This window comes from Peromyscus californicus, unplaced genomic scaffold (genome assembly GCF_007827085.1).
Source record: "Peromyscus californicus insignis strain IS unplaced genomic scaffold, ASM782708v3 Scaffold_14__1_contigs__length_90479793_seg_2, whole genome shotgun sequence".
NCBI classification, from domain to species: domain Eukaryota; kingdom Metazoa; phylum Chordata; class Mammalia; order Rodentia; family Cricetidae; genus Peromyscus; species Peromyscus californicus.
This window is the reverse complement of record NW_026294436.1, coordinates 44,012,747-44,040,115: the sequence shown is the minus strand read 5'-3', so window position 1 is coordinate 44,040,115 and position 27,369 is coordinate 44,012,747. Positions and strand designations below refer to the sequence as shown.

Sequence of the window (27,369 nt, the reverse complement as noted above, 5' to 3'; positions counted from 1 at the left end):
TGCCAGTAAGCTGAAGCTGAAGGCACCAACCTCAGCTCCATGGCTGGAGACACTGTTTGCAGCCCATCATAATTTAATCCCGGACCCTTAATCCTTAAGTTTCTCTGGACTATGATATCCTATTCCTTCAGTACCAAATTGACCGACAGATGGAGCCTGTCTTTCAGTTCCTGGGATGGAGTCAGTCACCAACCTCCCACTAGCCTACACTCCAGGCAGCTCTCCTTCCTATCTTGTCTTGCTGTAAGTTCCAGCTACATTGTATCAGATCCCGAGCTGGGACAAAGATGCCCCTGTTTGCATTTAGTCTCACATACTTTGAAAGGCAGTTAGTATGAAATGCAAGCTGCTAAGCTCTGATTATTTAGTAGCACATTTTATTTTTAATACAAGGCAGATATTAGGAAAGGAAATGCCTCACACAATCTTCCAAGTGCAGACAGAACTTGACCTTAAGAACTATTCCTCAGCAGGCCCAGCTTCCCCTGTGTCCCACACTCCCAGTCCTTCCCTCCTCTGCCCCATTCTATCCCCCACCCCTGGGGGGTGGTGGAGATAAACTAGGGTATTTGACTACTGAAGGCTGGGGAGCACTTTCCACATTTTCATGTGGAAATGCCACGTGCTACCATTTCGGGAAGGCCTTCTCTGTTTGTTGTTAGCGTTTTCATCCCGTCGGCCGTAGCCCTCTCATAAGACAGCAAGAGGGTTAGCTGGAATTATTGACAGAGGAGATAAGCCTCGCTCCAGATCCAGAGGGCTCATGTGTAAGTCCGTTTACTGCTGCTTCCAACGCTTCTGGGCTCTCTCCCCAGTCGCAGGCTGGGACCTTTCAGTGCGTAGTTAGCGACGCGGTGATGACACGGTGGAGGCATGTGTGCGTGGGAACTGACACAGACTGGCTCAGGCCCCAGGCCTGGCCCTTAAAGGCCTGGAGCCGAATGCTAAGGAAGACCGTAAGCCTGTCAGGGGCTGGCTACATCGCCTGCTGCTTCTCGCTTTCCTCCTGCCGCAAGTGGTGGCTATGCTAATCCTCTGCTTCAGACACCTTCCTCTACCAGCTGCTGTAATGTGCTCAGAAATGCAGGGCTCTCCTGCCAGCTAGCGGCGTGGTGAGAGGGGAGTGAGAGCGGACGGTGATCCCCTCCCCACTCTAAAGTGAAGATGTTGGCTCCTAGATACTTTAAGGGGTTCTTAACTGGGTTTGTGCCACGGGGTCCATTGTCGGAACGCTTCTCAAGTGGCATTAAATGAAATATATGACAGAGAAAGCTGAAGTTCAGATGCAGCTTCATAATCCCCAGTGCGGACCATGCAGGATAATGTTCCTAGATCCTGGCAGAATAAAGTGGGGTGGCCTGGACAAAAGACCCAGTGTGATGAAAAAAAGTAAACAAACCCCGTATCAATTCCTAACCATTATTTACATCCCTACTGTGTGGTTCTCAGGGAAGTTATTCAATTCTACTGAGCCTCAGTTTCTTCAGCTATAAAATAGGAATAAGTCTAGTCACACAGGGCCAGCTCTCCATAAATGATGGGTACCTTCTTCTTAATTTGTAGGTAAGAAAAATCAAGTGCAGAGAAGCTAAGGGTCCTATTTGAAGTTGCTTTATGGTTAGGCGCAAAACCAGGCTTTCTGGATGCTTTCTTTGTGCCAGGGATGGAGGTACAAGTATTCCTTGCTCCTCAACAAAGAGGAATATTGTGGCTTCTAGCCCACATCACTCTTTCCCCCACACACTGGGTCTTGTGTTCAGGCCACTCCAGGTTATTTTGCCAGGATCTAGGATCATCATCTTGCTAGAGCAAGAGCTGGTCCCACTGGGTGTTAGGAAGTTACAGCTGAGTTTCAGCTAGCTTTTTCCAGCGATCTGCACTGCCACCTAGTGGAAACTGGCTGCCCTTTATCCCTGTGTGTCTCTCCCAATCCTGTAATCAACACTGACAGGAAGTAGGTGATTTACAAAACACAGGAAGTGGACACTAGATCACAAAGAATGTTGAATGTGGGAGAAAATCCTAACCCTTAGGTCTTTGACCAGAAAACAAAGCCAAATCAGGCCAACTTGAGGAAGGTTCTAGACTTGGTAAGCGTCTTTCTGAAGGAGAGCATTGCTTACCTCTTGCTCCACTAGAACTTCTAACTTCCTAATTAACAGGTAGGATGTACCCATAGGTGTTAGTGCACCCCCATTATAAATGATCATATGAGTCACATTATGAGACTTTTAAAAGCAGGTTGCTGGCCTTCAGTCCCAGATCTGTGTTCCTTTGTCATGAGCCCTTACTCTGAAGGGCCACTATCAAGAGAGCTGGTATGGATCACAGCATCCTTGTCCAGAGCAGACAGATAGTCTATGGTATTGGAATTGTCATCCTTGTGTGTGCATCCATTCCAGATTCTCAGGTATCATTTGTCTTTATGTGTTTTACTTAACAGCCCTGAGTGACATCTCTTCTTTCTATTTGAAAGACGCACGGCTAAATATCTAAGTTTATCACAATCAATGGCACTCAGATTTCTAGTTCTTCGCATCTTTGAACTAACTCCTTTAAGAGTGGAAGTGGAGATGATTTATTCTGGAAACCTTGACTCTATGCCTGTGACCTCATCTGTAAACTGTTAGATGTTTTTCATACTGAGGGGGTCAAAAAGCTTCCAAACTGTATCACTATGAATTCTGCGTTAGACCCTGAATGTTTCCATCATGACTTAGATTCTATCACTGAATCTCCTCTTTTGGCATCTTTTATGTATCTGCTCACAAATATTTTACAGTTGTTCCCAGAGCACAGGAAGGGATGGGAAGAGTTCACAAAGAACATAGGGATGTTCCAAGCATGGTGATATAATTCACTATATTTTCTTTGAAGAAAAATGCTGACGAGCATCTAAACTCTATAAATTATTTCAGAGCCACTAGAGATAGCTTTCTAACACATAGTTCTTGGCGTTGTCCTCCTTTCTTAAAAAAAAAAAAAGCTTTTCTCTGACACACAGCGTTCACTCCAGTCTCCCAGGCTCATTTTCTTCCGCTTTCTTTTCACTCACCATCTGCTTCAGACCTGTCGGACCACCCACTGCCTCCCTTCATGCCTCTCTACCTTTGCTCTGGGGCTTTCTAACCTGCCTTTCCCACTTCACAGTAGCTATTGGACGGATTCTATACAACCAAATTTAGAATCTAGACACCAACTCTACTTAGAAAAACTACTTCCTTCTTTCTTTCCAACATGTCCCTGGCCTTTCTAAGTAACACGTAATCCACTCTGCCTTGGTTTATAATTATCTGTTTATCTATGTCCTCTGTAGATTGTAAACCCTTTGATGACAAGACTTCTTCAGGAAGTTTCTCCATAATGCCTACTGAGATATGACTACAGAGACTAAAACATCTCTTTCCAAGTCTCTGACAGAACTCAGGTAACAGAGGGGGGCCAGCAAATATCCCAGGACTTTCTGGGTAAGGAATCATTAAGGTCTGTGCTACTTACATGTAAATGGTGTCAGGTTCCAGGCATCGGATGATGAGAGAAATGGTGGTGAGCTGCTTGTCTGGCACCTGAGACGGCATGGCACATGGAGCCTTTGCTCCAGAGATGATGTCGTCTACAAAGCTCAGCACTGTTTCTGCATAAATGAAAGAGAATGGGAAAAGTATGAAACACAGTGATGCCCAAGCAAGGGCAATGCTATGAGAACTTGCTGAAACCCCTTCAGTTCCTAGTGGATGAAGGAGATCTTGGAGGAAATGTTTTTTTTCTAACCGTTTCACTGTTAGCCAGTCAGCCGAGAGTCATTTGTCCAGAGTCAGCTCAAGGACTACTAAGGCAAAATGTACAGGCCACATCTGTGAACTTTTTCCATGAAACACCTTGGCAGTGAGAGAACAGATGTGCAGGTCCCTGGGCCCTAACATACCTTAGCAGTACCTGTACTTACCAAGGGAAGAGCCTCAGAAACAGCAATGGAGAGCTTTCCATGCCCCAAAGATGTTTCTCCAAACCTCATCACCAAGTTCACTAGATGCTCTTAGATTATGGGTATCTTCATCCCCAAAGAGGACCATATTTATGTGAAAGTCTTGGGTTTGTTTATGTTGACTTTTCTCTATGGGCAGGTAGTAGAATAGTAAGGCATGAGACTTTTATTTCTGTGGGTTATTTCCATTCATGTGAGGCTCCCCTTTTCTCTCAGGACTTGACAAAAGTCAGTTTGCTTTAGGACAAGACATGGATCAAGAGCATCTGTTTGCACATGCCTTTGCCTAGAGGGGGTTATTAGCAAAGGAATTTTTTTTTCTGTAATCATGGCCGTGGTTAGCAGAGAATTGTTTCTTAATTGTGGGCTAGGATAACTAGTGTACTGTGTTGTTGTTGCCTGTGACTGTGCCTAGAGGCAATGAAATGGACACCTCTTTTATAAATAAAAGAAAAGCAAAATCAAAACAAGACTGTCAGATGCTCACCATGCAAAAACTCTAAATGGACTAGATGGCTGCTGCCTAGAAGAGCATTAGCTATTACTTTTCCATTCTTCCATGTGCTGCTCTAAAACACTGGGAGCCTGGAGCAATGGCACGAGGAAGAGCATTCCTTTTTTCTTTTCCTTTTACTACCTTAGAACAAGACTAGCCCAGGGGATGGAGACTGTGCTCACCTGTCTCGACTTTGGAGTGGTCCATCCGGTCAGTGACTTTCTCTTGACGGATCAGGTAATCTACAATCTGCACTCCAATTGGTGGTTCTGAATGCTCCCACTCCAGGACCACAAGGGTGCTGCTGGGTTCATGTACTGTGGAAAGTCTCAGCCTGACAGCAGAAAAGAGGGAACATGAAATGGGAACCCAGTGGAACCTGAATCACTCTTTAGTTACCGTCTCAATTGCCACAGTACAGACTCTCTCGGAGTATTCGTCTCTCTCACTAGATTCTAAAGTTCCCAAAGACTTACGCAGTTTATATTTGAATCTTGTGAATGAATAAATAAGTAAAGGAGTGAAGATCAATGGTTGTCTACATAGTACATGTGTTTGGGAGTTGGGCTTTACTGATGGGTCTCTTTTATATATTTTGAAATATAATTTCTGGCTTTTCTCTTGAGGAATACTAAGCAAATATTGTGCAATGTGCACTTCAAAGCCCACTGAACGTGGCATCCAAGAGAATCTTGCATTAATAAAGGCACAGTTAGTTTAAGTTCCATAACCACCAGGATCTGGCGGGCCCTGACCCCCCTCCTCCTTCTGATATGTCTCCTTCTCCAGTCCACCTGCTGACTGAACCTCAGAGAGGCTCATCTTAGCAGAAAGGCTAAAAGGAGAAAGTTGGCCATGGGCTATTCTCTTTGGGGTGATGTCCTGAGACTCCTGCTTAGGACCTGGCATCAGTTTCTGTGTATCCTTTTGGGTGCCTCTGAACCCTGGCTCCTGTTTCAGTCCCAATTTGTCTCGATTTTCAGTTCACAGCTGCTTCATTCTTTTCAAGTTGTCTCTTAACCACTGCTTTGCCCTGCTATCTCACACCTCCTGCACATTGGAGAGAGTCAGTTGCCAACGCTGATGCTCACCATTGTGGCTCTCCTGACTGCTCAAATGCTGTCAGTTTGCTTCCTTGTTCTGACTTCTTGTATATGGCTCATGTTGCCTTCCTGCTTCCAATTCCTCGTTTCTCTCCAGACCACTCAAGTGTAGAGTCTCCCAGGCTGTGCTCACTCTAGTCTCCCTCTCTCACAATATCCCTAGCATTCACCCATGGCCTTGTCCTTGGTCCCTCCATCTCAGAACTGTCTGCAGCCCTGGCCTTCCCCCCTTCTACCCAGCTCACAAGGTGCCTCTCATGGTCTCAAGACCAAAGGATGAAAGAGCAGAGCTGGATCACATCAAGCAACCTGAAACGTCCAGTTTCAACTCAACAAATCTGTTCATGGGGTTTGTTCATTACAAGGTTGTGCAGTGGTACACAAACCCATGCCAGTCCATCTTTTCTGCAATTTAATAAGTATCAGAAACACACAATTATGAATGTGATAAAAACTTTAGCATGAAATCACGGGATGCTGTTTGGGGAACAGGAAGCAGTTCAACTAGTAGGAAAATAATAGGAAACACATGGTCATCTGCTAGTGGCTACTATGAAGGAGTGCATAGTTTGCATATGACATTAGGATGGAAGAGACCCAAAACAGTGCGGATATTGACAAATTCATTAATTAGAGTCATATGCAGAATGCTATTTTGAAGAAAAAGAACATTAGGAGGCTTAAGTTAGTAACTAAGCTTTCTGAGAACTCAGATTCTGTGAAAATAGGAACCAAGGCCAGCCCCTGTTGAGAAATAGAAGTGTGTATGATTTACGTGGGCTTATGTAAAAGTACAGTACATTACTATTTTCAACTACCAATTAAAGTGCAAAAAATTAAGATCTGTTGCTGACGAGAAAAGGGCAGTTTTAATAGACATTTCCCATGTACAACACCCAGCTCAGCTTGATATTTAATTATCACAATTAGTTAATGCATGTTTAGAGATGAAAGAAGCCTTAGGACATCATGGCTCGATCTTGTCTCCCTCCATTCCATGATTTCCATGTTATCGGGTAGCTTTCTTACCTGTTGCGTTTAAATGGCTTTTACTAATCAAAATAAATATTTTGATTCAGAGATTCGAGTATTGACTCCATGGAGCAAGAAGCCAATGGCTAGAGTATTTAAAGGTACCTACATAGAGAATAAACTGGCTTCCACTGATGCTCTGTTGGTAAGCATTACCCTTTTCCTCAGTTCTGTCTCTACCCTACCTTGTGGACAGGTCAGAGGACAGCCTCCACCAGGAGATTCCTGCCTACAGTCCAGTGTTCTTTGTAACTACCACAGGTCTTGACTCATGTAGTGGGTAGCCATTCCAGCTTTGATCTGGAAGTTCCAACCCCCATTGAGACTTTGGCAACTGTCACGCCTACAAGGCAGGGCCAAGGGAGGTGCCTGGGGACCTGAGATCTGGATGGGCTGCACTCTCACTCTGTTCCGGGACCTTGGACAGTGAAGGTGGGCCAAGCAGAGCTCCAGAGAACACCGCTGGACTGCGATACACCTTCCCCAGACCCCGAGACCTACCTATCCCTTAACTTGTAAGTTACACCATTAAATAAATCTCCTTTTAACTACGTGGAGTGGCCTTAATAATTTCACCAATAGACTCACTTTGGGCTTTTCTGGCCTTATGAACCTATGGGGTCATGTGATGCCCACCACCTCGTCCTACCAGCACTATTTCACAGAAATAACATTTTGTGCCTTAACCACTGAGGAAGACACTTTATTATAGGACAACCTGAATTCCTACATTGGCCCTTGGCTCCTCATCTTGGCCAGTTCTATTTAAGATTCCCATGAAGGGTTAGGAATTTGGATGTGTTCATTCTTAGCCACCTCTGAAGCACCTCATGCCGTCGTCCCTTCAATACAGACATTCCCTCATGTCCATCCCAGGCCTCCACCCTTCACAGTGTGCGTCGCTTACAGAGCACCCATCTTCAAAGCTGTGACTCTGTCTACCATTTTTCTGAGATTGATTGAAATCTTGTTATCTCTAGGTTTTATTTCTTTCACAGAGCTCTACCTGTCTCTCTGCCTACTGAATTATTTACACAATTATCCCTCGATAGCTCAAGGACAAGCTCAAATGGGATTGGCTGTCTCTTCAACTCTGCACACCTCCTGATAGGGCCCTTCTCAGCTATGGTTCATCCTCACAGTTAACAGTCATCTTGCCCTGTTGGTTCTACCCAAAATCATTTCAATTTCATGCTCTCTGGTATTACAGTTGCTCTCAGCCATGATCTTCTTCTTGCTCTGTAACTTTGGAAAAATTCAATCCTCTTGAAGTCATCTCCTTGTCCATTAATTGATGGTGTGGCGATGAGAGTGTTTACCTACTCCATGTAGTGTCTGGCACCCAGGAAGTCTTTGAGACATGGTGGTGTTGTTAGTCTTATTAAGCCCTCACTATAGACCTCTAAGTTCCCCTGTAGCAATGATACCGCTACTTGTGCGACCTTCTAACCATACTGTCTTGCTTTGTCCTCCATATGGAAGATGTTTAATTGCTATTTGCTCCATAAAGTCTTTATTGTCGCCCAAACACAGGTTCAATGAACAGCTCTTCACATTTTAAAAATGTGAAGATTTGTCACACTACTTGTGACATGAAACAGCTTGTGTGCCTGCTCCTTCTATTATACGGAAAGTTCCCAGTGGTGGGAACTGTACCACATTCTTCTTTCCAATTCCCAGCACTCAGGCTATTACAGTGAGACTAATATCTACTCAATTCTATTTTTGCATAATGATGCCGAGGCATACATGCAGGAGAGGGGCATGGAAAGGAACCATACACAGGCTGTGGGAGGGGCGCACAGGTAGGGAGTCCGTCAGCTCCAAAAGCAGTAGAGTCACATCGACACCAGTCCTCGATGACATCTCCAGTCCCCGAACACCAGAGAGAGCTCATGGTGGCTTCCTGTAAGAGCTGAACGAAAAAGCAAAGGGTAAGTATTGGGGAACCATGGCTGGCTGGCCATTAGCAAGAGACCTAGCATCAAGGTTCTATGTGATTTTAGATCTCTTTCAGAGAAAAGGCTGTATCAACATAATGTCACCATTCTTTAATCTGAAACTGTGTCACAGAAGATGGAATCTAGGATAATAACAGCCCTGTAGGACACCTGGGGTGTCCCTCTCTCTTTAGTGTAATAGTTCATCTCTATACAGTTAAGAGTTGTCACCTTATAAACCAAATGTGGTGACACATGCCTATAATCCCAGCACTTGGAGCCAGGAGGATCAGAAATTAGAGGTCAGTTAGATACGAGTTTGAGGCCTGTCCTGGCTAGAAATCCTGTCTCAAAATAGATAGATAGATAGATAGATAGATAGATAAGTAAATACATAAATAGGTTTCACTTTGAAAGAAAGTCAGTTTCCACCCTCCCCCTCCCCCTCATTGCATTCTATCACACCTCATACTGTGGGCTCTAGTAACAGTGACATCTTACCACACAGCTCTGGGTGGCCTGTCTTTGCTATACTTCTCTCTACTCAAAGGTGCTTTGCCCTTCTTCAAATGCCTGCCCTGTTCATCCTGCTCTCGTCCTTCATGGTTTCTCAGCCTGCTTTGTGATCCACTTTGAATATGTATGTGTTTCTGCTTTGGGCTGTAGTTAGGCATTAAGTATCTTCCTTAGACTATGAATAGGAGAAGCTATGTAATACAAAGGCTAAATTCTGAGTCTACATCAGTCTTCTGTGGCTGAGAACCTCAGCTTTGTCAATCATTGTCTGTGACCTTGGACAAGTTACATAAACTCGCTGATAAAAAATATCCCTTTCCTAGTAGGGATGTTGTGACAATTACATGAAACAATCTATGCCAAGTGACATACTATATGCTTCACACCTGATACGCATTATTGTTTTTGAATGACAGGGTTGAGTCTTACGTAGAATCTCATAAAAACTACAGTCTTGCATAGTTCTTCACATAAAGAAGTTCATGGAGATGTTTGCTGTGGAATAAAAAACAACAACAACAACAAAAAATAAAGAAACCAAAAAAAAAAAAACCAAAGTTAAAATCAGACCAAAGAGGCAACAGCACTTAAGACAGGGGCAATTCTCTGGAGAGAGAGCAGACCCTGAGCTAATGATGGCCTCTCAGAGGGTCCTTGCTCCCTCAACTCAGATAATCCAAGGGTGAAGTTTCCAGGTCAGCTGAGCTCAGAGCTGCATCTTGGAGGCACTCCACAGTTTCAGTCTCGGCTTTCTTATGATTTTCTCATCTCTGTTCCAGTGCCTCTTGTCTACACTGGTAAGTTATGGGGAGGGGGGAGGAGCCTCCACTGTAGACTGAAAAATCAGACTAAAAAAATCACAAGCACAAGAAGGACGTTGGGAAAGGAAATGGATGGAGAGGAGAAAAAAGGAAGGGGAGAAAGAAAGGGATATGACTCCACAAATATCTATACAAAGAGTCAGTTAGCTGCGTCTCGTTCTTTCAGAGTTTAGCATTGGTTACTTAAGGTTATGAACTGGAACAAGGGTCAACTGACTTCCTTTGCAGACTGAGAGTCTTTAAGAAGCAAGAACTGATTCCCAATCATAATTGAGGTGTATAGTTTCTAATTAATCAGGCCCCTTTGGATACTAACTCTTGAATAGATGAATTACAGTGAAGGACTCTGGGAGTGATAATTAGGTACTTGCTCAGGGTCATGGGTAGTGAATGAGGCAGTGCCAGGGACTGAGTTTGGCATGGCTCACTGGACATCCCAGGCTCCTCCCAATGTGTATGCTTAATTAACATTGAATCCACCAGCAAGTCACTCACTTTATGCTTTTCTGACTGAAATTCAAATCAAAAGGTGAACATTTTAAAACTAGGAAAACAAACTCTTTGAGACAGACAGAATAAAAGTAAAGCTGTGCCTTCTGTTTGACGGTGTCTTCAGTCAACAACTGTTTGATAACCATCTACAAGGGGCCATTTCCTGTGCTAAGCATGAAGGGTGCAATGACGCAGAAGAAGAGACATATGGCCCAGGTCTGCATAAATGCTGCAGCCAGCTAATAAACAAGCAAACTGGATTCATGTAAATATCCGAATTCCACAATTGTGTTGAGGGATCTGAATGAAAAGGTGGGACCCTGCGGATGCACAGAGCAGCAGGCAGCTGCAAACAAGTGGAATCCTTCATTTGGGGGAAGTGGATGGAACTGGAGGAGAACATGTGACATGAAATAAACGAGATGAAGACACGGGTGTATGGCTTCTCTCATACATGGAAAGGCCGAGAGAAGTGACCTGAAAACACAAGAGGAAATGTTAAGCGAAGGGAAAGGGGCAAAGGTGGTGGGGGAGGGAGGGAAAGGAGGCAGCATGGAGACTGAATGTAATTAAGTACAATGTAAGCTTGTATGGAAATGTCACAGTGAGACACATGAAATTGTATTTATACATATCAATGATTTTATTTTTTTAAAGTTATTTGATCACAAAAATTGTAGTAGTATAAGTAGAAAAAGGTTCCTATGCCATGCACCCGTACTATCACGATCTACCTCACCACAGGCCCATAGCAACAGGGCTGGGCAACTGTGGACTGAAATCTGAAGAACTGAAAGATATTCCTTTCTTTTAAGTTGAGTATATCCAGTATTTTGTCACAGTGATGAAAGCTGGCTAATATAGTAGTATAAGTAGAAAATCTAGCATTAAGAAGACTGGATGTCTAAAACCAACTAGAAATACCAATCTGTCTATAAGAGACACAGTTAGGGCAAAGAAGTTCTTTGCAAGTGCTGGAGAGATAGGACTTGGTTACAGATGGTCTGTAAGGAGAGGTTCCATCTCAAGAACAATGATAAACCAGTATAATGTTTTAAACATGGAACATGATCAGATTTTAATATAGAAAGTATGGCAAGGTACACATGATATAATTATTTTAAATGTCATTTCTTCAAAAGTTTTAACTCTCCACCTTTGATCCACAGCATTCCACGAGACTTCCTACTCTCCGAATCCTGGGCTGCATCTAACTGCAATAGGTTGGATGAGGGTATGTTGTGGTTTGGATATGAAATGTCCTGTCCAGGAGGCTTGGTCCAAGGTGTTGATACCACTGAGAAGTGAAGAAGACACTAATTTCATCCATATATTAGTATACTGGTTGATACATAACTTAATGGCACCAGCAAGTAAGCTCTAGAAAGAAGACTTAGGTCCCAGGACTTGCTTTTGGAGGTTATATATTAGTCTTAGAATAGTCTTAATTCTCTTTGCTTTCCAGCTGCCATGAGGTGAGAAGGTTCCTATGCCATGCACCCGTACTATCACGATCTACCTCACCACAGGCCCATAGCAACAGGGCTGGGCAACTGTGGACTGAAATCTGAAGAACTGAAAGATATTCCTTTCTTTTAAGTTGAGTATATCCAGTATTTTGTCACAGTGATGAAAGCTGGCTAATATACAATAGAAAAGAAGACTCAAAATGAAACCCCTTGGACTTCCTTGAAAAGGAAGAGAAATGGAAATCCCACTTTTCTAAATACCTGCAATTTGCTCTTCCATGCACTTCCTGGGGAATCCATACTTGTTAATATATTTAATAGAGTCTAGAAAAAAATCCAATGCTGGCTGTTGTTTTTATTAAAGAAGAAAAATGTGCATTTTCAATTCAGGTTTATCAACAGAATATTTCGTTCATTTATCCATTCGTTCATTTATTTATTTAGCAAAGCATCAACTATGCACCAACCCAGGCATTCTGTAGAAGAGAAAGCACAGTCTAGAGCGAGGTAAATAACCAAACAACTATGACCACAGGAGATGCATGCTGTAAGAAATGTACACATGCAGTGGGGGTTCCATGAAGGACTCTGAGTTGGCCCAGGAACACAAAGGAGGGGACCTTGAGAGCTAGTGGTGTTTGATCTGAACCATGGCATGATAGCGGGAGTTTTCCAGTGGCCTAAATGGGACAGAGTACATTCTTGGTACAGAGACTTGGAAGTCTGAAAGGCTGAATTCATGAAAGAAAATGCACTGTGTTTGAGGAAGCACAAAAGTTAAATTTTGGTATGTACTACTAACAACCTAACCGTTTAAGTGAAGACAGACTGGATCATGAGCTGCTTTGTAATGTGCTAAGAACTCTAAATTGTGCTCAAGCTGAAGAACTGTTAAGTTACCTTGATGCAATATGGCCAGAAGTCCATATTGTACAGTAATTTCAGGTGTTTTATTAAAAGGGCCAACAAGGAAATGGCTGCAATAAATTGTTTGATATAACAGTCAAGAGTTAGGTTGTGACAGGGGTTCCAGATAAGAGAACAGATACAGGATATACCTGTTGCTTTTGATGATGGAAAAGATACAGAGGATGACCGGGACACTGGTGCCATTTAATGAGATGGGGGGCATAAGTAGTATGGATTTGAGATATAAAGTAATGACCTAAGGTTTGCTGGGTTGTTTAAATAGTTTAACCTATTTGTTTATCATAATCAAAGGTTTCATTGAAGTATGGCATCCGAGGTTATCTAGTCCAACAAAAGAACAATAGAACACAGAGGATCAATAGAAAATGAACCCACACATTGGAGGGGAAGGTGAAAACCAACACAGGGTCACCGGCGTCATGCTGAGCCCCTGTCCAACATCTCCCCTGTCTATATTCTCTGGTGGAACGTGAAAATTAGGAGGAAAAACAAGAGTTACAGAGGGGATGACAAAGGTACAATGTGTCACACGAAGAAAAAAGGAGACTCTCCTGATAGTGAGAAAACTCCATCTTAGACTAGCTTGTCAGCATTTAGAAACTAAAGTGTTTAACACAGGGCCAGCTGGACAGTGCCTTCCCACCCCTCTGTGAAACCTGGTACAGGGAAAATGGGGCTCCTAAAGTTGAACTTCCTTAGGCATCCTGGTTTTCACTGATAGCCCCCAAGTCCCTTGTCTCCCCCCGAGCTCTTCTCTCTTCTGTAGCTTTGTGCACCTAATTCATAGGACGCCCCTGCTAAGCCCAGACCCCACTGTACCCAGACAGATGACACAGGAAGTGTTCGGTCATCAGCCACAGCACCCTGAGGGAGTACCATGTTAGGTGGACAAGGGTAGGGCAGCCGCTGTGTCAGCACCAGCACACCTTTGGTGTCCAGTGACAGCAGCACACCTTTGGTGTCCAGTGACAGCAGCACACCTTTGGTGTCCAGTGACAGCAGCACACCTTTGGTGTCCAGTGACAGCAGCACACCTTTGGTGTCCAGTGACATCAGCACACCTTTGGGTGTCCGGTGACATCAGCACACCTTTGGGTGTCCCGTGAAACAAGCCATTCCTTCTTTCTTCAAGTCCCTCTCTCTCTCCCAGTCCTCTTGCCACAATCCCATAACCATCTCTTTCAGATTCAGGATGAATCTGTAGGCCAGCAGGAACCATTTTTGTTCCCGTGAAAAAAACCTGTATTTTCAAACACTCATTGAAATATCTACGGAAGAGGTGGGTAGATGAGAGAAACACACAGGCATAATCCCTCCTGTGGGTCTGAGCAACACCTAAGAAACCAACTGCGACACACCAGGTGTCTCTTCAAAGAGAGAAAAGGAAGCAATTATCACCCCACCTGGACGGGCATCCCTCGCAGTCAGGCAAGCAGTTCACTGCTGCAGCTCACTCCCAGCTGCCTTGCAGATAACGCTCAGGAACCTCACACTTGGAGCTTCTCTAGTTCAAGTTTGGAATGGCTGGTGTCTTTGTGGGTGGGGGTTTGCTTACTCTATTCGGTACATTAGAGGAGGCAAGGGGGCTAGAGAATGAGCTGTCCCTGTCTATGCTCCTCCTACCCTGTCTGGATCTCTGCGAGTTCAAAGCCATCCTGAACTATATGAGATTGACTCAGTCTAAGGGAGAAACCAGAACCTGACAGTGGTGACACACACCTTTAATCCCAGCACTTGAGATCTCACACCTTTAATCCCAGTATGTGGGAAGCACACATGCCATTAACCCCAGCACTAGGAAGTAAGTAATGTGTTGGGCAGAGAAAGGTATATAAGGTGTGAGGAGACAGGAACTAAAGCCTTTTTGGCTGAGGAAGCTCACTGGGCTAGAGGCCTATCGGCTGAGGCCTTTCAGGCTGAGGAATCGGTGAGGTAAGAGGTAGTGGCCGTGGCTTGCTCTGCTTCTCTGATCTTTCAGCTTTCACCCCAATGTCTGGTACCGGGTTTTTTATTTAAAGACCATTTAACATTCGTGTTACAGGGGAGCCAGCCCATCGCGTCAAGTGGGACATAGAGATGATTGATTGCCCTCCTTATAACTATGCCCCCTTTGGAAAGGGTATGACAACGACTTCGGTGATTGCAAACCACGTGCCTCTCTACCTATCTCCTTCCGGTCTTCTTTGCGCAGACTCTACAAAGTGCTCGGTTGTGCTTCCTGAATCACATTGCTGTGGGTATTATGGAATGCATTGATTCGATGCGACTTAATATACAAACATGCAAATCTAAACACACTAGGTGCTGCTCTTAGCTGAACAAAAGGATTCTCCGCCCTCGATCGCACTGTGGAGCAAGTTCTCTGATTTTGGTACCTTCCGGAGCCAAGTATCTCAGCCCTCTTACCCTCTGGGTCTGATTATTGGTCACCAGTTCATAGATGGGGGATGCTCTGGTCACTTCAAGCAGAACTGGCTCAGCAGGGGTTTCAGGGCTGGACGTCACGTGACACAAAGGACAAGATGAGGGACATCGTCCCTTGCTCTGGCACTCCATTCGGACTCCAGCTGCCATACGCTTGGTGCCAGAGTCTGACAGGCTAGCGATGTATTCTGGGAATGTCAGCACCTTGGGATCTCTTTCCCGCTCCTCCGACTCATCAGATGGGGAGTTGCCTGCCAGACACAAAGGAAAAAGAAACAGTGAGGGGGGCCAGAGAGCAAGGACTGCCGTGACTCGGTGGCTCCTGAATTCTGAGGTCTAACACTGAGAAGTTAAAGAGTGCCACCGAGGGGGTAAAATTGTGATTTTGTCATTCCACTTAATTGGGGGCCCGCATCTTCCCGGTGACATACAGAGTTGGAAATGGCCTTTCGAGTATGAGAATGGGTTGTTTCTTTTCTGAGAATCGTTGGCTCCACTGATTCACTCAGAGGGATGTGTCTGTGGTATGTCCATTGCCAAGAATTCAGATGACAGCAACAGTGAACGTTCTATGCCTTGGCTTCTTCCTACCACCTACCTCTAGCATTGTTAAATGAATGAATGACAAAATGTTTTGAAAACACACATATAGTTTCTAACATACTCAAAGCACCCATCACCAGTTATAATTCCAACTGAGATTTAAGGAGTCCTCCCATGACACTGGGGTTGATTCAAGGTCTCTTTTTACTATTACAGAGAGCCTACCATTATACCCATTTCTACATATCGGGGAAGGACAATATCATCAAGGTCACAAATACCTTTGTGAGATTTTTGTGTTTGAACCCAATAATATCTCAATCCAAGGTATTTAGGTCATAGAGCAAAATCAGCATTTCTCAGCTGTCTAATTAGCTCATGTGTTGAGCATGCAGAGGGAAGTTTGGCTTTTTCAAAAAGATTTTCATTGTTGTTTGCTGCATAGAGGTTAGCTACACAAACTCTTGATCTATTTTTGGGGACAAACATGAGAAATGCCTAGTAGAGAATAATTGTTTGTTCCCCCCACACAAAAGCCCCATGTGTCCTTTCTTCCTTCAGTCCTCATGATTACCCATTTAACTCATTATCTATAGAGGAGTCTGTGGACAGAACCCTCCAGTTTTCTTAAGCTATTTCTGAAAGTTGGTGTTTCAAGCAGGAAATGATTTTGGAGAGACTGCTGTGCCTTTGGAGATGGTAGGGACACATAGAATGTTCTGGTCTCCTGTGGATGCATTAAGAATGTTGTACTTGATGGGACACACAGTGAACTAGTTGAAAAGCTTTGCAAAATGGTTCCAGGAGATGATTTGGAGATATGACTCACTGACTTAGAAAAACAAATGTTCTCCCTTCTGGGGTGTAGGGAGCTCCTCCATTCCCTCTCTTATCTGCTGTGTAACATGGGCCCATGTGGGGACATGGTGGGGTTCTCAATGCTGTTGATTCACAAACGAATTACATCATTGCATGGATGAGACACTTTTACCCACCACTCTTGACCCAGGAGTCCTCCTGTGTGTGAAGGCAAAGGACATGCTCAGCAACTATGGGCAACAGTCTATTTAACATTTGCATTTTATTTAATCATAGAACCAGGACTGAGCTCCAGTACCTCCTGGATTGTAGAACTGGACAACTGCACACACAGCAAAAGTCAAGGACGATGACATCAACCAGAGCTAGGACTAACCAACCCCAAATCACTTCACCCACAGGCTCACCTTTATACATAGTTCGGCTTCTGAAGCTCAGTCATGGTTCTGCACTTTGTCTTAGGCTGAGAAGGGATGACTAGGAATATTTGAAGGACCACAGACCAGCCAAGATCTGACCCCCTGTCTTCTTCAGACTGGAGAATGACCAGGTCAAAGTCAATGGAGGTGGAGTAGGATCTTTGGGCAGTATCTGATGTCTGTGAAAAGTCTTTATGAGGCTGAGAGCCTTTTCATCTGTGGCTTTTAATCACATTATCAGCAGAGGCATTTCCTTAGCAAGCCACAACTCTCCTTTGTTGAGAATCCTTTTGTATGCTTGGAAATCTACCACTAGATGGCGGTAACCGATCTAAAATGATTACCTTCTGCACTGTAAGACTGCACCACGGAAAATAAAATTTCAGAACCCTAAGTATGGTGTAGGTATCTCAACAATTTTATGGCTCCTTTTTCCTAACACACAATAAAAAAACTAAGAAGCAAAACGATTACAAATTATATAACTTATAGCTTAAGGCGAAACAGGCGATAATGACAGGATAATTGAAAGAAAACTCACAAGAGAAAATTTAAAAAGAAACTTCCCCAAATATCCTTAATTTTGAGTAAAAGTTACTTAAAAAGGGAAGTAATATATCAAGACATTTCTTTTCCTCTTTAAGCGAACTTTCCTAGGTCACTATCTAGAGGAATTGTACCAAAATAACCACCAGGGGGCACTGTAACGGCGTGCCCTGTTAAGGAGTTAACTTCCCTGCCCTCCAGCTCGCCATCATTAAAGCTCGTAATTGCTGTAAACATGAGGGGCTGCTCCCCTTGCTGCTGTCTTCTGGCAATGCCAATTAAAATCAAGACGCAGTGAATCCCTGTCAATACCTATCCACTCTCCGTACTTGGCAGGATTGGAGATTACAGAGGATGGCTGAGACAAGGATGTAGGAAATGAGGAGAGATGCCCTCAAATGCTCTCGTTTTGTTTGTTTGTTTGTCTGTTTTTGCCTTTTTTAATTCAGGACCTTATTCTCCATCTTTCCCCCCTCAAATCAGGTCCACATACAAGGTCCCCGGTGGAAGTCAAGGCCGATGTATCTTGCTGGCCCCATGCTCACATGAGATGGAGCTGTCTAGAGAGAGGGCTGGATTTATACAGAAGCAATGAACAGTGAGTTCCCAAAAGCCATCTATTCAATCTCCAGCCAAGAATAGACATGTGTGTGAGAGAGATTTTTCAAAGAGAAAATGCATTTTCTATGTGCAGTTAAAGATACAATTGGGAAATACTCCTTAAAATGATGGAGTCCATTGGTGAAAGCCCACATAAATCTCCCTTACCCCAAAGAGAGTGCCACCATTGACTGCAAGTGTATGAATAGTTCAGATCCTAAACTCTTCAGGAGAGTCTGCTCTTTGTTGGTAGAAAGGTGGGAAGAGGGAAAGCCACTTTATTTCCTATGGCCCAGTGGTCTCCTCTTTCTATTGGGCTGCTCCTATTACAGTCCTTGGCAATTCTCTCTATCCCCTGGCACCTAGGTAGAGACACTCCTGGAATCTGAAGCACTATAATGCTTCTTAGGAAAAGAAATATATATTTCAGTAAACACACAGCATTTGAACAAAAGACACAATCTACAATTAAGGTCTTGGAAGATGCTGATTGGCAAATGTGTCCTTTGACAAATCGTACCTGTGTGACCCCTCACCACCTGCTCCCAGGAAGGTCCTCATGTTTAGCTGTGACACTTAGCTTTCTTACAAGTAGAGTGATATTCAACCTGGAATGTAGTTAACAACCCTAAAACTGCAAAGCATTTTGCAAATACAGTTTGCTATAAATAAGTGCCATTTGCTTTAGGCTAAATCTGTATCCTCCAGCACACAGTGGATGAGTTTCCCCAATAGAATATCATGGTATGAGAATATTGGCATCCTTAATGCTCAGAATCTCACTGTGTATGTGCCCATGGCCTTAGGCATGTACATATTGACCCACCTAAATTCAGGGACACATTAAGTTGATGAAAGTGACCAACCCATTCTCATGCAGGTTCTGCTCTGCTTGTGCGAATTGACAGGTCGCAAAGGTGAATTGCTTGTTATGAGGTAAATTGGTACAATTCCTGTAGGATTCTGAGGACTGCTTAAAAATCTCTCTCCTGAGTTGGTGCCCAAGGCAATGAGATGCTAATGACATCACAGCTAGAACTACACAGGCAGTTCATTAGGCAGCAAAGAAATCAAATGCAAACTAATCAGATCACAGCTTTGGGGGATAGCTTGGGATGCGCAGAAAGAAGGTTGACATGGGCAAAGGACGCACAGCTCAGCAAGATGCACCGGAAGTCTGCCTACCCACAGCCAGGATGCCAGGACCCACCCCAACCTTCACCCCTACCTACTGTGATTCCAGGTTATCTAATCCACATCTCCCTCATCTCATGTCTTCCAAGCATAGGAATCCAACCGGCAATGCCATTTACAACCCTAAAATAGGTTCCAGTCGGTCTCCTTGAGTGTTGAGTATCTTTGGAAAGAGTCTAAAGCCAGTTGGGACTTGAACTGAACCCTGTAGTCACACCATGATCACATATTCTGAGACTCAAATCCTAACTTGGTGAAAGGAGGTAGAGCACATACATCGAGCACTAACTACTGTACCAGATGTGAGATAATAGTTGCCTGTAGTCAGCAACCATTTCTTTCTCACCTTTGAAGTTCCTTTGCCTAGTTATTTTCTTATCATCTGTATTTGTCTATCTATCTGTATCTAGATCTATCACCAGCATCTATATCTATATCTTCATTCTTTGTGTATCCTGTGGCAATTATCCTAAGCTCCAAGCATAGGTGTGAATGATCACAAAATGTCAAGCTTAAAGAGTAGAAGCAACGCATCTGCCAAACAGCTCTCCTGTCTCCTACTAAGTTCTCCAAGAATCAAGTAGAAAATTCAAAGCATTACTGCGCTTGCAGCTGACCCTGTCACTCTAGCCAAGGTCTCTCCCATAAGTAGCAAAGCCTTACATACCTGTCAGGACATCGACTTGTACACATTACATGACAGGGTTCTCCTAATTGTGGTCACCATCTCCTTCACAGTCTTTCAGCAGCCTCTTTCTTATCTTGAACATCCCAGCTCAGCAGAGGGGACAGTTGATTCCCCAGCCACTCAAACAGCCTGACTCAAATTCCCTATACTTCACTGACCCCCCTTCCCTCCCTTGTTCCCTCTCAACCCTCCCAAACATTTATTTACACTCTCTTCCCAACTCATAGCCTCTTTTCCATGTTCAATACCACATAAGGGAATTGGCAGTTTAAAAATCTACTCCTTAAATTGCCTGGGTTGGGTTTTTACTTTACCTCTTATCAGCTGTATGATTTAGGGCAGGTTTCATAGCCTTCTAGAGTCTAGAATTCCTTGTGTATAAAGTAGAAATGTCCACACTGATTGATTCCTCACCAATAAACCTACAATGCAACTGAGTACAGTGAACCTTGCCTGTAATACCAGCACCTGGGAGTCAGAGGCAGGAAGATTGGAAGTTCAGAGTCATCCTTGGCTACGTGATGATTTCAAGAATCTGTTTCAAAACACAAACAAAACAAAACAAAAACAAACAAATCTGCAAATCACAAAGTCCATCTTGAGCCGTCCTCAGGACAAAGTGAGTGCACTCTCCATTTACGTACTCTGACCATGCTTGTCCACTTACCTTGCTCTGCCTGCTCCATCACCCTCACACGCTGAGTGCCATGAAGGGCAAAGTTATACTTTACTCTCCGGCACAATATCCCATAATACTCAATATGTAACCCATTCAACAACTCATTACAAAAAGTATTTATTGAATGACAAGAGTGTTTGTTGAATAATAAACTTTTATGATGGATTATATATAAAGTGGTTATACCCTGTCTTCTTCAAGTGCTAACTAGACAGCTGAGTCTTAATTAACTTGGAGCACTGCTGTCCTAGGTTCTTTTGAAATGTTCTAGATTTGTCTGAAATAGAGTGGTTGCTACTACTTTTAGGTAAAAAGAATTGTTTAGAGACAACTTTGTTCCAAAGACTTGGGTAAATTGCGTAGAAATTTCATTCTGCAAAATTTCAAACTGTATCCATGCACATCCATAATTAATTATGGATTATTAATTATCCCCAATAATTAATTACTGGGGAGGTGAGGATTTCAATTAGAGAAAGGGAATATCCAGAACAGCCAGCTCTGGTGCTGAAGGACAGTGGTTCTCTGTGGTTAGAAAATCTGGGGAAGTTATTTTAAATAATGCCTTAAAGTAGCAAAAAGAACAGGACTGATGGCCTAGGCTAGCAGAATGTACCCAGGAACTAGAAGGAAAGGAAAATGCTAATGTGGGAGGGGAAGGGAGTTCTGGGTAGATCTGGGGAACAGAGTCATTCCAGTCAGACTGGGCCTTGGGCCTCACATGTGCTTCACCTGCAAAGAGAGAGAGAGAGAGCTGGACTCCAAGAGCTGTCATAAGGAAGGGAGCTACCTGGAAACCTGCACTTTCTACAGTTGTCCCAGTCTCAGCCTGCACACAGAGGCCACTCCAGGTTCTCAGCCTCACATCCATCAACACCCAGTAGCTCCAAGTAAGCAATCTTCTTCTTCTTGTGGAATTAAATAATGGAGAGCATTGGTTCCCATCTGACCAATGTATTCAGAAAACAATCCCAACAAGAACAGTTTATATTCTTGTCCTTTCCTACAAATGAATCCTAAAAAGATCCTGTCTTCAGGGTATATGCTTTCTTTTGTTCTAACATTAACGTCATTGAACATTTTAGACTTTGTCCTTTGGCATTTCTTTAGGAAATTTCTAGAAATAGCAGGTCTTTGCTATCATTGGATCATGCAGCCAGTCCCTGGAGAGCAGCACCCAAGGGCGTGGTGGAGTGACTATCATTAGATTCCCACTGACCACCTCGAAAAGTGCCAACAGATGGGCTATCCAAGGGAAGATGTCTTCTGGAAGGGTGGATTTTTGTTTAATTGACACTTAACCAGAAGAAAATGCTTACTTTTTCTGCAGTCCTTGTTGACATTTTTCTTTTCTAAAAATGCAGTGTTCCAATTTCCTGCCTGCCTCATAAAGCATTGCCTACCAAACAGAATTAAACCTTTCCCCGAGGTGCCTCCAGGTGATGATTTTGTTCATCAATTATGACTATGCAGATTTGAACGTTGGAAGAGACAGAAATAAAATGGCATCGATGCCCCAATGGCTTTTAAAAATTGATAGATAACGCAATGTTATACTTTCTTAAAATAATCCCCTCCCCATAGGCTTGTTTCCTAACAAATAAGTGTCTGCTTGAGGTCCCTGGCTAATTAGGTTCACGTTAAATGGAAATTTGGTGTAGGTACAGTACATATTCTTCACCAAAAGCTGTTCATCAGCCTTGGCATGGGAACAGTGAATTCAACAATCATTGGTCTAAATTCATCAAGCACTCCATATACCTCGTTTGGTCAATGACAATGACATTGGGTTCAAAGTTCAGTCAATGAAATTTTATGGAATCTGAATCTACCAAAGAACTATAATACAAACACCAAAGCGGCCTTTCAGAGGAATCTCTGACCCATCTGCACCCTCCTTTTAAAGTCGCAACCTTTGTGTGAAGAAATAAAAGTGAAGCTAACTCAGCTGTCAGCAACTCTTTGAGAATTCCTGGAGATCATCTCTTCACAGTCCATGCAGCTCAGGAGGAGGAAGGCTCAAATCCAAGACTCACTGGGAAGCCCTAAAGACTTTGCTGCACAGATAAACGCCCCGACTCAGCTGCACTCTTAGTCCCCAGTGTGCAAGGAGCTGCTGGCTGCTGTGCTGCATTGTCATGGTGCAGGACCAGTGCCCCCCACCCCCCGCTTGAAAGTGTCCCAGTCGGCAAATGCGCAGGAATAGAAAGAAGCAACAGGAATTATGTCTATCCTCTGTCTAAAACCCTCAAACGATAGTTGAAACTTTCACTAAGATTGACCACAAGAGCAACGCCAGAGAATCTGAGTCTTAACCAGATCATCCAAAAGGGTTTGCTAAATGCCCACGTGAGGATGGGAAGTGGGAGATTGGGCTGAAACCACAGTCATTCAGACCCAGAACCCCCTGAAACAGTGTTTCTTTCTTCCTCTCTTTCATTCCCTTCCCACTTTCCCCCCCTCATCCCTCCCTCCTGGAAGTAGCTCTACTGGAAGCTTGTACAGGCAGACACAGGAGAGATGCTCAACTGCACTTGGATTTGTGGCTCAGTCTCACTTCCACAGAAGGGACACGCCCAGTGCTTGTCCACAGAGTCCAGTACGATGCTCAGAGAGAAACATCTCGGTCTTAGCTGGATTCTAAGAGGACTTTCATGTGTGCACTGTGAGTTGCTAGAAATGGAAACTTCAGGGTCATATGATGCTGCTTTTCAGTTGCCTCTCATAGTCTCATTTCTAAGTGCCTTTTATGCAAGTCAGAGCTGATCACCCAGGTTTGCTCTCACCGGGCTCTGACTCTCAGTTTTGTAAGCTGTGTTTATAAACGGCCACTTGAGTTCTGGAGGAGAAAGGTGAAAACTGAAGGTACAGTCAGAGCCATGCTCCCTCTGAAGGTTCTAGAGAAATGGCCACCACTGCTTCTTCCTAACTCCCAGAAGATCCCAGCGCTTGTTGGCAGTCCCGGACTTACAAAGTTGTCACTCCAGTCTTAGCCTTGGTTGTCACATGACTCTTTTCTCTGTTATTCTGTGACCAAATCTGCTTCTTCCTCTTATATACTAGCCATTGGATGTAGGATCGAAATTGAGTTTACGATCATGTCACCTTAGTGTAATTCCTCTTGCAAAGACTATTTTCAAATCAGTTAGCATGATGAGGTCCCAGGTAGGCATGGATTCTAGTCAACCCACCACTGTGTTTCCGCTTTTAACACTGTAAGGTAAGTCCTGTAAAGAAGAGCTAGTGAGGTTTCATTTGCTGACCGTTTGGGCAGTGGCCACCCCTTGGCTTCCTCTCTCTGGGCTCACAAGCATTGGAAAAAGGAAACAACACTTTCCGACTCCTTCAGCCTCCCACTGCCCAGCAGCAGCTGCATACAGCTCCTTGTCAATGTCAAAATAAACCTGACATAGAAATTCAGAGTCACAGCCTTCAGGATGTGCAGAGCTGGGCTGGATTATCCCTGCTGTTTCACCACAGGCAGAGTGGCATGGGTGAGAGAGAGGGGGAGAGAGACAGGGCTCAGAGAGAGGCGAAAATGAGGAACACCTGCGGGATTTGCTATTTTCAAATCTCCATTAACAGGAAGACAAGTGAATGGGTAGGCATGTTCAGCAGGCTACCGGGAGAGAGCCTCCCATACACTTGTCTGGAGGTACAGACGTAGACTGTCTATCCCTGTTTCTCTCATATGGGAGGATGAGCAGAGAAAACAAGGACACACCCCTGTAACACTCCCAGGGAAAGCTCTTTCCCAATTTCTGGATCCTCCGCAAGGAAGAGCCAAGAAAACTGTCAGAAGAATAGCCCAGAGCAGGGGATGGAAGAAAAAACATGACCCAGAGAAGCAGGAAGGATCAGAATCCTGCCGCTGAAGAGAGCCTCTAGTCTCAGCTTCCACCTCAGCCGATGTTGAGGCTCCACCCATCCACAGAATGGAATTAATGATGCTTTCCTTTACCCGCACCACAGCGTTATTCTCTGGCCGGGGAGCTGCGTGTGCCTTTGGCTCTCCAGCTCAGCAGTCCAGAAGCTGCTTCTTCATGATGCTGGCTGCACTTTGGAGGATCCCTGCCTCTTGATCCCTCCCTGACTCCTCCTGTGTGTGCCTCTGCCTCTCTGTCTGTCTTTAAACCTGGACAGGAACACGGGGCAGGGGACTTGTGGAGAGCTCTGAAAGAGGACAATCCTGATGCAGTAGCATGGATTGCCCTGGCTCCACATTCTAAGAATGTGGCTGCACGTGGTATATGTGGAGTATGGCTGGGTGAGGACAGCTAATATGAGTTACGTGCAGGTGGGGGTCTCCAGAGTGAACTCAGGTTCATGGTGTGATAGTCAAAGCTTCACCAAGATGCTGCAAAGGCTGGTTATAAATATCCTTAACTACCAAATGGTCTAGAAATTTTTAATAAAAATATTATTCAATAATAATACTACTCTAACCAGCAAGGGAATGTTGTAACGGTCTCCATTTTCCTCTGGATACTCATCTAGCTTCTGTTTTTCAAATGAATTTGGATGTTAAATCCTTTTGCTGCCCTGACCAATTTATTCTGCAAATTAACTATATATGACAGAACTTAAAGTCCGTTACCAGTTAGCTCTGCTTCGCTGAAATTTATGCTGCTTCCTTGCCTGCTGGAGCCAGGAGCTCCAACACACTGTGACTCTTGGCGGTAATTTGGGATTCCGCACAATCCTCTCACCTCTTGGTCCTCATCTCTTGAGTTCTAAAAAGTGCTGAGTGGACCAGGCTCTTTTCACCTCTGGGTGACCTGCGCCCTCTGTTCTCGTGTCCTCTGGTCCCTGTGTCTGCCTCTCAGCCTTAACGAAGTTCTCATTATGAGATACGGCTTTACTCAGGCAGGGCTATAAGCCAAACCAGCAGAGAGACTCAAGAGCCTCATACTGGTCTTCAGCACCACATGTAAATGGTGGAAGCAGCCAAATGGTATGAGACAAGGAGGCTAATTATGTGGACTGCATGGATGCTAAGCCAGCAGATGGGTATGATGGCATATCAAGAGGACGTGGTGATGGAGATGATGGAGGCCATGGTGCCATGACAATATACATTAGGAGTTAGCTCAGCTTTTATTGGGCTGAGGGCAGAGTCACATTCGCCCTGGGGGAGACAGAATTGCAAGACACTGGGAGATATGGTCCCATGAACAACAGCTGAAGGAGATAGGTTTAGCGGATACAGTGAAGCTTAGCATCCTTTCTCTAGGCATCTGATGGGTTGTTTCCTAGAAATGAGATTACATGTTTTCTGTGTATTTCCAGAGAACAGAATTCAGTCCTGAGGCAGGAAACCAGGGTGAGGTGAGTTTATTGTGCTTTGGATTTCACTGAGTACCTGCTTGGTGCCAGAAATGGTTCTCAGGGCTTGTGAGAAAAATGCCAGATGCTTAAGGAAATAAAGCTCATTTTACAGTGTCTCTAGAGTGGACAGGAACATGACATCGATATGAGAGCTTGTAGCAGAGTAGTAGGAGGCACTTTGGTGTATACAGAGCGAAGAACTGAAATCTTTCTCGCTGGGGGAGATGGGCTAAAGGAAGATACCAAACTCCTTGAAGAATGACTTTTGTAATAATATTTCAGTTTGTACAAAGTAGGATGGACAGCCCTGGAGACTGCAAGCTCTTAAGCAGACATAGTATTTGTGTAGAAGATGGTGAACCACTCGCCAGGGGTGTCAGAGCACTTTGGGCATTTCAGAATGTGTTCCAGGTCTCTTTAAACGCTAAAATTAAGCTCACGTTTTGCAAATTAGTAGAGTTGGGAACTTGCATTTTATCAGGCACCTCTTGGGTGATGACTGAGGCAGGCTTCAGGTAACATGTTGAGATCTGTCACTCCAGACAAGGGTAGTATTTTATTAAATATTGCCAGAATTCCTTTAGAAATTCTTATAAACACTTATAATAAATAAAAGGGTTAAATTATGGGATAGAGATTATTAGACTTTCAGCAGATTATTGTTTGATGAAAATAAAAAATTCCATTGTTTATGGAGCTGTTCTTTAAGCATTTATGCAGAACCCCAATATGTGTAAGAGGGCAAGTTTCAGAGCTACTCATTTCGACTCTGATGACCTTGGCCTGAACTGTTCCAGAAGTAACCAAAGGTTCTCCCCAACCAGGAGGTTGTGCTGGATCTGGATATCAGAACAGGTTACTGTCACAAGCAGCAGGCTCTGTCACTGTGTCATAGACCAGAGTTAATTTGCTTCTTGGATTTTATAAGACAAATGCTGTACTGTCTGTCCCAATCAGCTACAAATTAAGTCAGAAGTGTTCTAGATTCCTGGCCAAAGAAGAAATCCACTCATTCAATGACATAAATTCATCTTCTCATGAAGAAGACACTCTGGTGCCAGGTATAGAGTGCATGCCTGCAATCCAAGCACTCAGAGGTTGAGGCAGAAGGATCTCAGGTTCAAGGCCAGTCTCGGCAACATATGGAGTGTGATGAGAGTCTGGGCTACATAGTGACATCTTGTCTGAGGGAAAGGAATGGAGGGGGGGGGGAGAGAGAGAGAGAGAGAGAGAGAGAGAGAGAGAGAGAGAGAGAGAGAGCTAAGAAGGAAGAGTTCTAATGGAGAAATGAGAGAAGGCAGCACCCCCACATACAGCCATCCAATTAGATGAACACAGACAACAA

The 27,369-nt window shown here is 44.1% G+C and overlaps 1 protein-coding gene across 2 annotated transcripts in view; it reads right to left on the bottom strand.

Annotated features, from left to right (window-relative positions):
* Positions 1-27,369, bottom strand: part of Astn1 (astrotactin 1) — a 327,875-nt gene that overhangs the window by 19,640 nt on the left and 280,866 nt on the right. For both annotated transcript variants that reach the window (XM_052737326.1, XM_052737327.1), the window contains exons 17-20: positions 15,191-15,459; positions 8,398-8,531; positions 4,664-4,815; positions 3,499-3,634 (exon numbers count right to left, since the gene is read on the bottom strand). In XM_052737326.1, coding sequence (XP_052593286.1) covers positions 3,499-3,634; positions 4,664-4,815; positions 8,398-8,531; positions 15,191-15,459 — 691 coding nt within the window. The remainder of the gene's footprint in view (positions 1-3,498; positions 3,635-4,663; positions 4,816-8,397; positions 8,532-15,190; positions 15,460-27,369) is intronic.